Below are 17484 nucleotides of genomic sequence, written 5' to 3'. Positions count from 1 at the left end.
AATTCAATTTTTCGTTTTGTTTGGCTTAGTTACGATTTAGGAAACTCGATACATTTGGTTTGACTCGAGTTTTATAAAAGCTGAACCAATTAAAATTTTCTCTCTAATAATCGCATTTATCCCTCTCATTTTAGTTATATAATCTTATTTGATTTTTCGATAGTTTCAGATATATAGTTAAGTTTCTACATTTGTTAGCGTTTTGTTACTAGTATTTTTATTAATAAATTCTGGAAAAATATATGATTATTTTTTGAATGAATTAAATATAAATAAAATAAGATTTTTTTAAAAAAAATTTTTTGTGTATTTAAAATAAAATAAATTTATGTATGTGGAACTTATAATTAACATGTTATAAAGTAAGTGTGCAATTATCAGTAGTAATGAGTTTTATTCCTCATACTAACATTTTATCGGCCAACAAAAGGATTTGCCCATTATAGTTTTCCCGACTAATATGTAGTTTTCAATCTATTATTTTGCCCGAGATTGCCAATTGTCTATTAAAAAAAATATAGACTACGAGTTCTATCGTCTTAAAAAAATGTTAAATATTTTTTTCAAAAAAATAAAAATATTGATCCAGTCAAGGTTCTATAAGCTTTTTGCAACTGTACAGAAGAAATTGACAAATTAAGACAATCGTTTTAAGTCCTAATTCCACACTTGAAAAGTTCCAATTTTCATGGAAATTTCTTGCATGCAATTGCAACCCCCAATGCCCCAACAGATAAAAAAAAAAATGCACATTAAATGGTCCAATTTTTTGACTTTTTTGAAAAATTAATTAATTAATAGACATGACTTCCACCCATTACATGGTTGATTAATTACGTCGAGTCTTGAAACGTCAACAATTCAACTCAATACTTTTTAGAATTTGACCAAAAATTCTTTTCCACTTTTTCATACTTCCTGCGTGAACCACGAGAAAGAAAACGTACAGTTGAAACAAAAAGCGAATGAAAAAATGGCTTTATTCTGAATTATTATAAAATAAATATATATATATGCTTGAAATATAAAACTTGGGATGCCTTCTGGTTAAATATATATTTGTATTTGTATTCAATTAAATAAACTTAAATTTCCACATTCCATATTCAATCCTCTGAATTTGACTTTTTTTCCTGACTATAGAATAAAATCTAGTAACATTAATTAACTATATACATTCAATAGCAAAATTCTTTATGCCCCCTGTTAAATTTAACGTTAATTCATCTTAACAGTCTAACTAATATGTATATATGTATATATATAATAAATTTTTGATACTGTGGACATCCAACGTGTATATCGACTGAAGTCATGACGTCCAATACATCCAATAAATAAATGTCGTCGCCCACAGGAGCATAGACGAGTTTGTAAGCCTGAGGTGACGTGGAAAATTTTTTTTCAACTTTACCGACGTACGGGTTCGATCCTAATTTGGAGCATATTTTCTGCTGAAATATTGTGGGGATTGACCATGTTTCTCTCTCTCTCAGGTCCCTGCCGCTCGTGCACATCCCTCGATTTAACCCCGCATAAGTCAATGAACCTCTAACTCATGTGGGATGGGCCCTCCTTTGGGGTCTATCACAATTAATGTTCACTATATCAAAGTTATGTGTATCTACGCGCGTGTATGTCTATATATATATATACTCAAAATATATTTATATTTTTTAAATTTCTAGCTCAATCGTTAAAATTTCAAAATTTTGCTATAGTGATGGGTAGACACATGTCCACATCTTTATCTCATCCACCAGAAAATGACTGATTCATTGCTCCAAGGACCAAATTCCAATATCAATGTTCACACGAATTTATAAAGTGGCCCCTTGTATTATACATTCATATTATCGTGTGACACGTCAATACGAAACATATGCATGCAAATAGAAACCCAGTAATTTTATATTCAATACCCGGTTAAATATATATGTGTGTGTATATATATTTCGTGTTTTTGGACATGCGATATATGCGTTTATATATGCATATAAATTAATTTTTTTTCATGTTTTATGATTTTTGTATAAAAGATATAAATTATTTCATTAGGACGTGATAGTTATAAATTTAATGAAATTTTATGGAGATGATTTGAACATTGAGATATATAGAGAAGTTGGAGAAAAATTAGAAAAAGATTTAGAGATGGACGAAAATTAGTAATAAACTCGTATCAATATTAATATTGTTAGATAACAAATATTACGAAAAGTAAAAGTGTATATAAACAAACTTTGGTGCCGATCAATGAATCAGAGTTTGTGTGAGATTTGAACTTAATTAATATAATAAATTATATATATTTGTCCAAAAAAATCATTATATCGTACTCTTCAATGAATTTATCTCTTATTAAAAAAAACCTTAAATCAATCATTCTCAGCTAAACCTAAGCTAAATCAATCCTTGTATGCAATATTTATGAAAACAAATCTAAACAAATATTAATGAAGAAATGGGTGGGAATTTGTGAGCATAGAACGTGACAATTTCCTAAAACATTTCTTGTCCTCTATATATAAATTTATTTCCATGTAATAGTAGACAAAACTCCCAATTCTGAAATAATCATTATGTATGGGCAGTAATCAGTATGGCATGTTATTACAATTTACATGCAGAGCTCACATATAAAAACGAATTCCTCGGAAAATTTCACAGGGCCACACCAAGCCGCCAAAGAAGAAAACATCGTAAGGATTTATATTATCAACAATAAATAGCTTAATATTAAATGCAACTTGAAAAGTTGAAGATATATAAATAAATAGCTTAATAATATTAAATGCAACTTGAAAAGTTGAGGATATATAAATAAATAATCTCGCATAAAACAAAGTTGCATATAGTTTCTGCTAAAAATAAAAAAAATATCATTATTAAATTTTAAAATTGGACTGTATATTTGGAACACATCGCACATACATATATATAAAATGTATATTATAAATATTTATATTAAGTCGACGGGAGATTTATTTATACAATTCTCAATAATTTTTTATTTAAGTCAAATCTATTTGACGGTGACGAAATAAAGATCTGATTACAAATAGTATTGTATTATTGTATGATATATATATATATATATATATATATGTGTGTGTGTGTGTGTGTTACATTTATTATTTGGATTGGTTTAAAATTTAATTCAATTAAAAAAATGAGCCACAAATAATAATATGTCCCCACTCTCCTACAAAACCCCTCAAATAATCAAATACCAGAATGTAGCACAGTCATTGGATCAATGTGGGTCCCACATGAAATTGTGTGGGACCCACTGATCCAATGGACATAGATAGAGTGGATTCTGGTTTGATAACGACACCTGAAATTTAGATGGTGTTTGGGTGAGCTTATAAGCTCTTGAAAACAGCTTATAAGCTATAAGCTCTTTAAATATGTTTGGCAAATATTTTGTCAAACAGCTTATAAGCTGTCAAAATAAGCTGTTTGACAGCTTATAAGCTGTTTTTAAAAAAGTAAGGTGACTCCTAATTTTTTAAAAAAGATCTTATTTTGATATTTTAATTCTCCATATTATCCTTATATATTTTATTAAATTCCCTCCCTGCCCTCTGCCCATTTTTTGTACATAATTTATCAAAAAAATTTCTAAATTAAAATTTAAAATAGTTTAATGTTTTTAATATATGTTTAACATTTATAATAAATTTTAAAATATTTTTGTATGTATATTACTATTTTAGATTACTTTCGTAATATTATACCCTTTTGATAATTTTGACAATAAAAAGATCTTATAATACCAAACACATCAACATATTTAAGTTGTTTAAAATAAGTTCACTCAAACACTTTAACAGTTTATTTTTAAAATAAGACCTGATAGCTTATAAACTCCTAAAACAGCTTATAAGCTCCTACAAATTATAAGTTGTTTTTAATAAGTTTAGTCAAACACCCTCTTAATTTAATAATATTTTAGTGATAATTATCACTATAAAAATGACAATATAATTATTTGTCTTTAAAATGATTTATCCCACAAGACACAGCGACCATATATTAAGGAATTATTTCGAAATAATAACAATACAAATTAAATCTCAAAATCTAGAAACATGTTTTGTTTAGAGAACTTTTTTGTGTTAATTAAGAGGGTGTTTGGCTGAGCTTATAAACTCTACAAAACAGCTTATGTAGAGCTTATAATCCGTTTTGGAGCTTATAAGCTTTTCTAATTTGTTTGACAATAATTTGATCAAACAATTTATAAGCGGTCAAAATAAGTTGTTTTTTAAAAAGTAGGAGTGACAATATTTTTTTTAAAAAAAATTATTATTTTAAAATTTTACTTTTCCAAGATAACCTTCTACAAACATGGTTTGTGTAGAGAACTTTTTTGTGTTAATTAACACATACTAAGATAAGGGGAATATATAAATGGAACAAAGAACTCGGAAGGATTTGAATTTGAACGTCGTTTAATTCAACTGAAATATTACAAATATGGTAGGTCTTACGGGGAAAATTTCACCCTATATGTATAAGCACTGCTTAAAAAATAGTGAATCAAATATATATTTAGATGTTTTTTGGGACAGTGCTTTTTACATGTAGTATTTAATTTATCCTTTTTCGATGAATAGATGCACCACTTGAATCTCATACGGTTATTGTGAATTTTGTTATTTATAAGTCCGAGTTAAAAAAAAAGAGTAAATTTAAATACTTTCCGACAATTTTGTTGAGCTATCAACGTATCTTATCATTGTTTTAATATTATCTTATTTAAAATATTATTTTGTAGGTATTATGAAGTTAACTAATTAATCATGTTTTGATAATATACCTGCAAATTAGATTATATTTATATAAAAATAGAATCCTTTTAAATAAATAATAAAAAGGCTTGTATTTTAATTTATATATAGGAGGATGACAATATATAATTTTGAGGTTGATTTTTGGCGAATACATAGAATGAGGCAATGCTCGGAAAGGAAAGAAAGGCAGGCATGCAATTAATGCAGTGGCAGATTTATACCCAACACAAACATTTGCATGCATCCCCCATCATTCATTGCACTTCTCTGGCCCCCCACCACCCACAAACCCCCAGCTTCTTCCATATATATTAATTTAATCATCCTCATAAGAATAATAATTAAATAAATATGAGTATTTTTTTAGGTCGGGAGAATAATATCACAATTAAATTTCAAATCGAGGGTTTTATTTTAATATACGGTTTGTGTCAGACGAGCTAAAAGTTATATAAATTTTTTTCCCAAATATGTTTCTCCATATTAGTCACACTTTCCTAAAATACAAGGATCACATTTTTTTCATTCATTTTAAATATATATAATTTAGTATCTCCTTATTAGTCAGAGAAGCTTAGTTTTCCCTTTTTAAAAAAAAAAAAAAAAATTAACGTGTGAAAACATATACCTCCGTTTCTCATTTTAACTTTATTTAATTAATATTTTTATAAAATAAAATAATTTTATATAAATAGTTAATGATATTAATTTAATATATAAAAAGTAAACTGATGAAAGCGTAGAAAGATAGCATTAAATATGAAAAATAAATTATATATTTTGAAATTATGAAAAATGAAATTAAGCATAAATAATGAGCGAGAAAGTAAAAATTTTAATATATGGAAGACGGAGACAGACCTATACATTATTCATTCAATGCAGTGACATTCTATAACATATATTTTATGATAATATTAACTCAAATTTAACTTAGTGTAACCAGTAACCTGGAGTTTGAACAAGCTCAACTCATCGAAGTGCAAAAAACAATCTGACAATATATGCAAGCCAAATGCATATATATTATTATGAAATCAACATTTATTCGTATCATAATATATAAAATGGAATACAAAAAGAGAAATACGGCGGCCAACCAAATCAAGAACCAAAGTATGTATATATATAATAAAAACGCCAATCAAATCAAATATTATTCGAGTTAACTCAAAGATAAGGGGTTCTCCCGAGTCAATACCCGAACCACCACCCTTGCACGGTGCTAAGAACTGGCACCACCACCAGTGCCACCACCGGCCATGAACCGAGGCCGCTTCGCTCCCATCACAATGCAAGGATTGTCTCAGTCGAGGTTCGTTCTTGACTCACCCCATGAATTATAGCTATGTCTTCCAAACACCAGACCTAATCGACCTATCCAACATATATGTCATGCCCACTCCAACACGATGTTAACATAGTTTGTCGCCATAACGTCAGCTTTCGCACTGGAGGGCCGCCTTGATCTTTTGCACCGTGCACGTTATCAAGTTGTTAACCGTCTCCACCGATTCGACGGTGAGTTTCGCCGTCGGAAGGCTGTTCACCAAAATCTGAAAGGCAACGGTCAACAAGGAACCACTCACTCTATGTGCCGCCCTCCCAACGCCTCCGATGGGCCCGTTGCCAATCGGCCCGCGAGAGCCCGGCCCATCGGGTACGATGACAAATCCAGAGGGGAGCAGCGCCACGTAGGCGGAATCGCCACCGTTCATCACCACGTGCATGGCGGGAATGTCAACTGGCGCGTACACAACAAGCGACCCCGCCGCGTCTATGCATGTCTCCTGGAGGATCAGCATGCTGCTCTGGTTGGAGTTCATGGCCTGTGAGAAGAAGAAATGACAAAAAAGTCCTCAAAACTTTTGTACATATTCACAATCCCAACACTGACCCCAGGCCCAGTTGGGCTGACCCAGAAAGCTGACAGTTGACATATATTTTGACTTTTTATTATTCACACTATTAAAATATAATAAAATTAAGGTCGATGTAAAGACACATCATTGGATATAAAGTTCGATGAATAATTCAAATTCTTTTGTCCCATGTAATCATCATATACCACATAGTTTATATATATGATTATGATTATAAAAATATATTTACTGGTATAACCGAATCATCAAAAGATTATGTACATCAATACATGCATGAAGCTTTAAAAATAATAATAATAATAATAATAATAATAACGTTTATATGATGCGTACTTCCCATTTCTAGTCTCACTAAAAAGGCGAAAAATGTAAAGTTCACAAAAAAAAAGGCGATTGGACCCAAAACTTATAGAAAGTTCAACATAACAAAATAAAAGTAACGATCCCTATTTTCTATGTGAAAAAGAAAGTCAATTTCAAGTAATTAAATGCACTTTTCCAATGAAAATGAAGCTTCGGCACAAAACATATATGGTGAAATAAGATTGGGGGTGGTCTTACACTTGCACGGAGGAGGGAAACACAGTTGCCATGATCTTGACCCTTGGCAATGTGAGCCATTTCTTGCATCGGGCCGCCGTTGGAGAGTATGTCCCACTCGCTCCTCAGACGCTCGTCGCGTAGGAAGTCAAATAGCCTTTGAGGCGACACCGGCAACCACACGGACGTGGCGGCACTCACCACAATACCAGGTGGCTCTCCAGGGTCGTCGACGCTCTTCCGAGTCATGACCCTCACGTCCTCGTCCACGTTGCCGGAATTGAGCTTGTTCCACTTGTGAACAGTCGAGGCGCACACGCCGGCACAGAAGTTGTTGGTCATTCGTTGTGCCAGCTTCAACATGCTCTTCCGCCCGCCAGCAGTTATTGCTGCACATGAACAAAGAAATGGTCGATCAGTGGCGCCATCTCATAACCTCAACTTTGGATTAGAGTAACTATGATCATATGCACGAGGGCATGTGAAAATGAACCAGATTGTATCTGTCAAAAGATATGAACTTCACCCGTATGATCGCGGGCGGGCACAGAGGACGACATGAGTATGGCGAGGCACTCGCACTGCCGTTGGAGGGTGGCGACCCACCGTTGCGCACCAAAGCCCATTCCGGCACCGACCAGAGGCCGATAGAGCTGGTGAATTACACTCTCGTCATATTCAGCATGTTCCACCCATGTGACCTACAAACAGAATGATGAGAAAAAAACACAAATGTTCAGCCACATGTTATTGGTCTACATAGTTTTAGAACAACAATCTCTTACACATAATTTTCATTCCGTTATGACCATAAAAAAGAGTTATTATTATTTAAGCTCCCTTGCATTCAATTGGATCCAACTGCACTCAATTAGTTGGCAATTTTTTCACTTCCTAATAAACTAGCTAGTTATTTTCAAAATAAATAAATAAACTAGCTACTTTATCTATAAATTTTTTTTAAAAAAAAATTCCTCGAAAACAAAAATTAAAAAACCCAAAAATGGTAATATCCAAATATACTAAAAAAAACCAGCCTAACATAAAAAAAACAAATGAAAAAAATGGATATATAGTAAATAAAATATAGGGCCAGCACAAAATTATGCAAGATTTGTAGGCACGAGGTGTGATGTAGTGTAAACAAACAGATTTGTAGCGAGTCGTGGGGTTTGACTATAAGGTCTTTAATTGGTAGAAAAACAAACACATCATAAGGCTGGAAACAGACATCACAGTTGCACAAATTTAATATTGGCCATTGTATCAGAAAGGGACAGAATAGAAACCATCAAATATTTAGTTTTAATATACCGATGTTTGAATATTATTTATTGCCTCTAAATCATACGAAATTAATGTGTCCCAAGGAGCAAAAAAAGGAGCGATGGATGGTTCTATTCATTCATATTTGAAGGGGTGATTAGCCTCGATTAAATAACCCCTGTACGGTATTAGTAAACTAATACTCGTCCGATCTCATAAAAGTGTAACTTGATTTAAAAATTGAGGCACGAGTTAAGCATCTTTTCCACGATTCACTTGAGTTTGATATCATAAGCCAAATGGGATTCGGACCAAAATTATTTATTTATTGCAAGGAGGAAGAATAACATTTTCTTGCTTTTGGGATTCACAAAATTATCACACGTACACAGATGAAAAGATGTCTTGTTCGAGATAGTTTCGTAAGTTCAATCATCGCCTATTTTAAATTTGAAGTGACTTCTCCATCTATGAGTTATTTTGATCTAAGCAATGTGAGTGAATAAATGCTCCCAACCCAACTAAGCTCCAACGGTGCACAGTTGCCGCAACAAACTTATTAAAAACAACAAGGGTACCAAACACGAGGGGATCGAGTCCATAAATGTAAAGAAAACAAGTGAGAGTATGCAATAAGTAGCTAGCAATCAAACAAGAAAAATCCATATTTCGGAAACAAAATATTATCACCTTAGAGTAGCCATTGGGCATATCTTGCACCACACAGCCGGAAGGCAGCCTACGGCAACTCGAAAACGTCGGGCCACCGGAAGTTTCTCGGATTGTGTCGATGGATACATCGACAACTGCCCAAACACCCTCGGCGTGCTGCTTGCAGAACCGGAGAAAGTTTACGTCCCGAACAGGGACTAATGGCGATAGAACTTGGAGCTCAGCATGCATCTAATGGTAACAAATCGGATAAGAAATCAATGCTTCATCCTATGAAAATTAAGACATATTATAAGCTTGGATAATAATTGGCAGTACCAGCTGAAGTGCACCATTTCGTGTTCCTCCCATGCCACTAGACATAACATCAGTAGTTGAAGTTCTTGGAATTATACAAGGAAACATCTCTGTCCATTTGTTCTATGATCACAAAATATAAACAACATACAAATCAAGAATGAAGGGAACTCAAATTAAAATTAAACAATGTGGTTTTAATTATTTATAGAGATGAGCAATATACCGAATCCATCAGCGTCTCAACGAGGGCCAAACCATTAATGATCACCATGCCGGTCTCCCTCGATGCTTCGGTAACAAAGCCATTTGGTTTCATACCAATACAAGGGGTAAATGTTCTGAAATACTCTTCATGATTCAGAACTTCTCTCCCACCTTCCAAGCTTTTGATCCAAAGTGGCTCGTCGGTTTGGGCCATTTTCACCAACTCATCCATGGCAGACAAAGCAAGCTCCAAGAACACAGATCTCTCCAATGATCTGTCAATTGGGTTTATGCTCAATGGTTTAGTAGGCGGTTCAATAGGCAGAGGGGGCGAAATCCCGGATCCGAAATGAGGAGGGCCTGAAGGAAGAGGTGGAGGGAGGGCATTTAGGCCTTCGAAGTCATTGTTTCCTACTCCGAGTTCTAAGTTTGAATTAGGCATTGGAAGGCCCATGGATGCAGCTAGAGATGAAATGGGGCGGCCTAAAAACTTTCCTGCGAGCGTGCAAACTCGATCTAATTCGTCTTTCAATCGAGCATTCTCGATTCTTAGATGTTGCTCTTCAAGGGATATTTCCCCGATAATGGCCGGGCCGCCACAGTTGGTGCAAATGGGGTTCCTCATCATCTCCCTCATCGACATGTTTTCTGCTCGGAGCTTGTCATTATCTTGCCTGAGCAAGGAATTCTCGTGGCGTTCGAGTTGCGTCTGGGGCAAAGGCAATATTTTTCCCATAAAAAACACCAACAAAAATAAAGAAATCAAGAAAATAGAGGCAAAAGTTCGAAATTCTCGGCTTTTCTAGTACCTTCATCTGAGTTCTTCGATTCTGAAACCAAAACTTGACCTGTCTAGTCTCCAAGCAAAGTCTTCTGCTAAGCTCCAATCTTTGCTTTTCATCAGGATGTGGACACTCCTTGAAAAGGCTGGGGAAAAAAAAAAGCAACAAAATTCGTCAAAAAAACAACCAGAAAAAAGATAGAAATCGGGGGGAAAAAGTGGATATGTTTCTCGGAAAAAAAGCAGACGTTTCAAGTTCTTGAATTTGCTGGGGAGTGTGTCGGTGGTATCTTTTCTTCCTCGGCGGCTTGTCGGCAGCATCAAGATCATCTCCAGAGACACCATCAAGATTATCACTCCCAGATCTGCTCTCATGTTCTTCGTCTCTGCTCCTCCTTCCACCTACGATGGTAGACTCAAAATTCTCCCCAATTCTCCCCACCTCATGACCTTGACCCTCCATACTCGTTTGCTGCTCAAATGTAAATGAAAACCCATCAACGAAATCATCCCACGCACACATACATACAAAGAAAAGATATATAGAAAGAGAGAATATCGGCGTTACGAGGGCGAGAGAGAGGCCCGGTGAGTTGAACATGGATTTGGCCGCCAGTGACTGAGACACAAGGAGGGGCTGCGCAATTGCACCAGTGGGCATGCTGCTGTTAATCTTGCTTCTTGAAGTAGGTGTACTACTGTTATACTGTATATCAGAAACAATTCTTACACCTCCGCCGCCACTGCTATCAAGAAAATCCCCAAAATTCATGAAATATCGTCCACTGTTTAAACTGGAAAACCTCAAAGATCTCAACTTTACACTTGGTATGACATTTGCATCAACAGAATCACTCCATGCATATTTTACTTTACCCGTAAATGAATCGCTTTGCACAGAAAGATACTCCAAACTTACATAAAATGGAAGAAGAAAAAGATGGAAAAGAGAGAGAGGTAGAGGAGACACGAGGCCTGAATCCAAATGTCTCCAGCTTCCTCTCCAAAAGGCTAATGTTTATACAATACAAGAAAAGGGAGAAAAAAATAAAGGCAACCAAAAGAAAGACCTTATGTTTCCATCCCTCTTTCCATTCCTACAGACATTAAACTCAAGAAATGCTTCTCAAGTAAAAACCCTAGCTGAAAAGACTTTTCTTGCTATCTGGTATCTCGATATCTGCATGATTGACTTTCAAAAAGCTAGCTTTTTCATGTCCTACAAAAGTAAGAGAAGGAAAAAGATAAAGGGTTTATTTTTCTCGGAAGAGTCCGAATTTTTTGCAGAAAGAGAGAGAGAGAGAGAGAGGAGTAGGGGAACAAGTGAAAGAAGAAAGGGAGCGAAGATAACACCCGCAATACTATGTGGACTCATCGATGTCCACATATATATATCGCCAAAAAAACATGATACTGGAAAGGATTGGTTGACTATTTCACACACAAACACACACACTCCAAAGGTTGCTTTCCTTTTGAAATATTGGTGCTGTAACAATGGTAAAAATAAAATCTAAGACACAGGGACTTGTTTTTCTGTTTGATGCGACTTCACATATTGCTTACTATCTATAGTTTGTGTCGAATTATAAAATAATCCAAGGTAAAAATATATATGTTATTCACTTTTATGTATTTATTTATTTATTTCCTATCATCGGAATGCATTTCTTTAGTTTAACTTCTTATTCCAACATTGTCATTTGTCAATATTAAATAATCGAGCCACAAAAAAATAAGATACTACAATAATTTTAAGATATATTTGACTTTCAATTTTCCATTCAATCAACGAACTAGATGACATTAATTACCACTTGAAGTAGACGCTAATTAGCCTGTTGAAGATTTGATTGTGTGTTTGAATTAAAGAGATTAAAGAGTTCTAACATTCCAATTATAAAAAGTCATATAGGAAATCAAATATAACTTTATGACATTAATGTTAACATGCCGTGATAAATTTCTTTTAGTATTTTAATGTTTTTTTATTATTTAAAAAAAAATTTGCACTTGCGCATAAATTAAAAAAACAAACACTTTTATGTGCAACTTTTCCTTTCCAAATAGTCAATTCTTGAATTAATTCTGAATAGTGCAGTAACATGACCCGATGTTGATATATTTCACAAATCAAGATCAAAATAAGCAAGTTAGTAAGTAAGCGGATGAGGTTTTAGCCCAAATGCCTAAAGTCGAGGAATTGATATCTTTTGGTGTCAGATTCGATTCTCGCGAGTTCATTTCTCGCTATCCTATCACAAAATCTAATTATCGTCTCATTCATAAGTTTATAATTATATAATTAGGAATCCCATTCTTAGTGATAAAAATGAACATTTATTATTTTGTTTTTTTAAAAAAAAAAACTTGTCTTCCCATTTAAAATTCCTGAGTGGAAATAATAGAAATGTGAAAACTATATTTGTCTTTTGAGAAAGGGATGTAAGAGAAATAGAAAACTGACTGTTATGTGTTCAGATCTCCTGGATTTTCTTCCCTCTCCCTTTTGCCATTTGCAAACAATTACAACTTTATTATTTTGGCCCACACACTGTTTACACACCAAAGGATCAAATTAACTCCTTCGGACAGGTGTGAACCCATAGGAGATGGTCCTATTGAACCTTTTTTTTTTTTTTTTTTCGAGACATCCTTGTTCGTCGCAAAAGATGGGACAATAGATGATTATATTTTTTCGTTCATCTGATGACTTTCGATTTGATTCAAGTTCCACATAAAACTATAGTTATAATTATACTGTGAAAGATTCGATTCAAGTTTGGCAGAAGACCATAGTTATAATTATGTTGTTTTTCACGTATACTGATTTATAATCTATAGGTCATGTGTACTTCACAGTGATGCAATCGAGTCGAGTCGAGTCAAGCCGAGCCGAGCCGAGTATCAAACTATTCGAGTTCGAGCTCGAATATGTATATATATATTAATAATATATGAATAAATAAATATAATATTATATATATTATATTTATATATTTATATTATATATATATATATGATCGAGTAGCTCGATCAGATACATTGAAGCTCGAGCTCAATGTATGTTCGAGCTACTCGAGCTCGAGTCGAATTTTGATCGAGCTATTCTCGAGCTACTCACGAGTAACTCGTCTCGTTTGCCCCACTAGTCCTTTATCATCTCATACACGGTCAAGTCAAACCACACTCCAAAATGATTTTAATTATATGCTAAACATTTCGCTTATTTGTAATATTTATGATATAAATATAATTTTTCGACATGTATTTTTTTTAAAAAAAATAAACAGTGATCAAGATTATATAGTCTTAATTCTTGAAATTATAAAAGTAGAATATTAATAATGAACTTAAACAATTGACGGCTTGACGGTACATGGGCCGAACTAGGTTCACTTTAGCCCAAAATCCCAACCCGTGGGCTTAATTTTTAAATATTATTTATATATATCGATAATTATTAAATAATACCTTTTTAATTTTTTTTTTGAAGGTATAACCTTTTTAATTTTCATGTAACGATAAAATTTTTAATTAATTAATAACTAATGCAATAAATATTGAGCCTTCGAGATTAGTAGACCAGGGATCAAGCTATCGGTGCTGAAATAATAATTTAGAAATTAAATCAATGATTTAAATTAATGCCTACATTAATTAGGTCATTAAATTAACATTGATTAATTGAGATTACTAAATGTAGACAACAAAATGAATATAAAACCATAGGTTATCTATAGAGTGTTTGCAATCACTAAAAAAAGTGATTGTTAGCTTTTGGATTAAAAAAATCATTTTTGTGTGTTTCTTAAACCTAGATTATGTGTTAGCTTATGCTTAACTTAATTGAAATCCAAAAGCTAGTCATGTGGTGATTATGATTATCCAAAAGTGATTCTAATAAGAAGGTCATTGTTAAAATCACTTTAATCACTTATTTATCAAACACTACCAAACTTTGATTTTTAGATTTTCACATTTATTTCCAAACGAGTTATTTGCACCAAACACCCTTGTGAAATATTAAAAATGCACACTTCTCCCTTGTGAAATTTTAACAGGCATCTTTAACCCTAACCTTTTAAAAAATTAGCACACTCGCCCCTTCAGATGAGTGATTGTTGCGCACGCGCCCCTCATGCGACTGGGCAAAGATTTTGATATTTTTTTTGCACCAAATACCCCTGTGAAATATTAAAAATTCATATTTGACCCCTGTAAAAATAAATTTTAAATATATTCAACCCATAATACACAATTTTTATTAAAATCTAATTATAAAATATTTAGCAAACACTTTTTGTTTTATTAATTTTATTTTTATTTTCAAATTTATTATGATTATATAATTATTTTTTAAAAAATATTATTGTTTTATCTTGTTATCATTATTTTATTAAATTTTTTTCTTGTTTTCAACTTTTTCATTAAACATGCATTTATAAACAAGTATTTAAATAATTTCAAGTGCCAAAATATTGAACTAAACCGATAAGTTCAAACATATTACTTTTTCGATTTAGGACTATATATTATTGAACCAAAATTTAAATTTTTCGAGAATATGCATTGCACAATCTGTAATAAATATAATAAAAAATAACATGCTTATATAATTCTAAATAGAAAAAGTAACATTCATGAAATTATCATTTTGTTCAATATTTTGGTATTTTTATATATTTAAATCCTTATTTATGAATCATGTTTAATGAAAAAGTTGAAAACACGGAGTAATTTGATAAAATAATGATAACGAGATAAAATAATAATTTTTTAGAAATAAATTAATTAAAAATTAAAAATTTAAATTAAAAAATAAAAATAAAAATAAATAAAATTAAAAATGTTTGAAAAATATTTATAATTAGATCTTAATAAATATTGTGTATTATTATTTAATGCAAATTCTGCAATTCATTTTAAAAAATTTAGATTTTGGTTCAAAAATACATAATACTAAATTGAAAAGTAATATGCATGAAATTATCATTTTGATTTAATATTTTGGTATTTTTAGGTATTTAAATCTCGTTTATGAATGCATTTTTAATTGAGAAGTTGGAAACAAGAATAAAGTTTAATAAAATAATGATAACAAGATAAAATAATAATATTTTTTAGAAAATAATTATATAATCATAATAAATTTAAAATTCAAAATAAAATTAATAAAACGAAAAGTGTTTGATAAATATTTTATAATTAAATTTTAATAAAAATTGTGTATTATAGTTGAATAAATTTAAAAATTATTTTCACAGGGGTCAAATATGCATTTTTAATATTTTACAGGGGTATTTAGTGCAAAAAAAATATCAAAATTTTTGCCCAGTCGCATGAGGGACGCGTGTGCAATAATCACTCATCTGAAGGGGGCGAGTGTGCTAATTTTTTAAAAGGTTAGGGTTGAAATGCCTATTAAAATTTCACAGGGGAAAAGTGTGCATTTTCAATATTTCACAGGGGTGTTTGGTGCAAATAACTCGTTTCCAAACACTACCAACTTTTGATTTTTCTTAACTTTTTTATAATCTATAAATTAATCACTTCTACAAAAGCACAATCTATTGCAAACACTCCCTAAACTTGGTGATTTTCTGTCCCGAATCAAATTATATATTTTAAATCATATATTTTGGGGTCGGCGAAAATAAATTTGTATTAGTATATTACAACCTTTTGATTTCTTGTTTTGTATTTCCTAAATATTTTAGAACCATACTCAAATCTTAATTAGCAAATGAAATCACAAATAGACGGTCGATGCCTTTCTTTCCTGGGAAATGAATATTTTTAATATGCTAATCGGCCTATTTACAATTATAAGTTCAATCACAGAACTAATTTAAGCATTGGTATGTGAACTTAATTATGAAAAATCAATTATGGTGTCAACTAAGGGAGTGTTTGCAATTACTAAAAAAAAGTGATTGTTAGCTTTTGACTTAAAAAAATCATTTTTGTGTATTTTTTAAACCTAGATTATGTGTTAGCTTATGCTTAACTTAATTGAAATTCAAAAGCTAGTCATGTGGTGATTATGATTCTTCAAAAGTGATTCTAATAAGAAGGTCATTGCTAAAATCACTCTAATCACTTATTTATCAAACACTACCCAACTTTGATTTTTAGATTTTCACATTTGTTTCCAAACACTACCAACTTTTGATTTTTCTTAACTTTTTTATAATCTATAAATTAATCACTTCTACAAAATCACAATCTATTGCAAACACTCTCTAAGTCATTGGTCAAAAGTAATTATGCATGGAAGGCTATGCAATTATATTTTTTTAGAAATGTGATATTAATTACGAAAATTTTTTAGGTTCTATATCACATGCTAAATTATCCACTAGGGGTTGAGGATAGCGACATGCTTAGGGAATTAGGCCAAAATAGTAAGAGTTCATTTTAACCTACCTTTGCAGGTACTATCCATGATAGATCTAAGAGTCCTCGTTAATCAATACATACGGGGTCCACTAAAAAATAATTGATTCCACATTTATTGATAAATGATGACCGTTAGATGTATGTTAAGACAGTGCCTGTATAGGTAGGATCTAACTTACCAACAACCTGATATCACATGTGTAGCACGTTGTGACAACTGACACCTTCATGAGCATTTCAGAAGAATCTAAAGCATGATGCATGGTAGAGGTTGTACATATTTTAGAAGTCTCAACATTTTTCATGATATAGACTTATGTAGAACTATCTAAAATACACTTATATATATATGACTTGTATAAAATCTTGTAGAAGGAAGACTCTAGACTTGTGTAGATGGTAGAAGCTTTTGGAGAGTTAATTTCTACCGTCGGATCAAAACGATCTTGATCATTCATTGTAGTAAGCCACCATTATAAAAGCGTGGACCCATAATTTGTAACTCACCAAGTTTGAAAGCAATACACAAACATTCTTCAAGCTCTCTTGTGTTCTTGCTCAAACACTTGCACACACTTGCGCAACAATGACTGCTTTGCTAGTACTCGCAAGGGGCGAAATCAAGGAGCAAAGA

General features: G+C 32.2%; 1 protein-coding gene across 1 annotated transcript; it reads right to left on the bottom strand.

Moving 5' to 3' along the window:
• Nucleotides 1-5906: 5906 nt before the first annotated feature.
• On the bottom strand, nt 5907-11791 carry LOC140887194 (homeobox-leucine zipper protein ANTHOCYANINLESS 2-like). The gene is made up of 9 exons (XM_073294283.1): nt 11017-11791; nt 10697-10920; nt 10477-10594; nt 9687-10376; nt 9482-9583; nt 9182-9394; nt 7752-7926; nt 7247-7614; nt 5907-6631 (listed from the first exon to the last, which is right to left on the bottom strand). Exons 1-9 carry the CDS (start codon nt 11218-11220, stop codon nt 6242-6244), a joined length of 2484 nt encoding a protein of 827 aa, XP_073150384.1. The 5' UTR covers nt 11221-11791; the 3' UTR covers nt 5907-6241.
• Between the last annotated feature and the right edge of the window lie 5693 nt (nt 11792-17484).

This window comes from Henckelia pumila, chromosome 3 (assembly GCF_033568475.1).
Source record: "Henckelia pumila isolate YLH828 chromosome 3, ASM3356847v2, whole genome shotgun sequence".
NCBI classification, from domain to species: Eukaryota; Viridiplantae; Streptophyta; class Magnoliopsida; order Lamiales; family Gesneriaceae; genus Henckelia; species Henckelia pumila.
Note: the sequence above shows the minus strand (reverse complement) of the source record. Positions and strands in the feature narration are given on the sequence as shown.

What these genes read in the sequence shown, in the direction of transcription:
- LOC140887194 (XM_073294283.1), bottom strand. Translation starts at nt 11,220, where the DNA reads ATGAATTTTGGGGATTTTCTTGATAGCAGTGGCGGCGGAGGTGTAAGA. An exon ending in CAAATTCAAGAACTTGAAAC is followed by an intron (nt 10,595 to 10,696) that starts GTCTGCTTTTTT and finishes TTTTTTCCCCAG; the next exon opens with CCTTTTCAAGGAGTGTCCAC. An exon ending in GCCCGCCCGCGATCATACGG is followed by an intron (nt 7,615 to 7,751) that starts GTGAAGTTCATA and finishes GTTCATGTGCAG; the next exon opens with CAATAACTGCTGGCGGGCGG.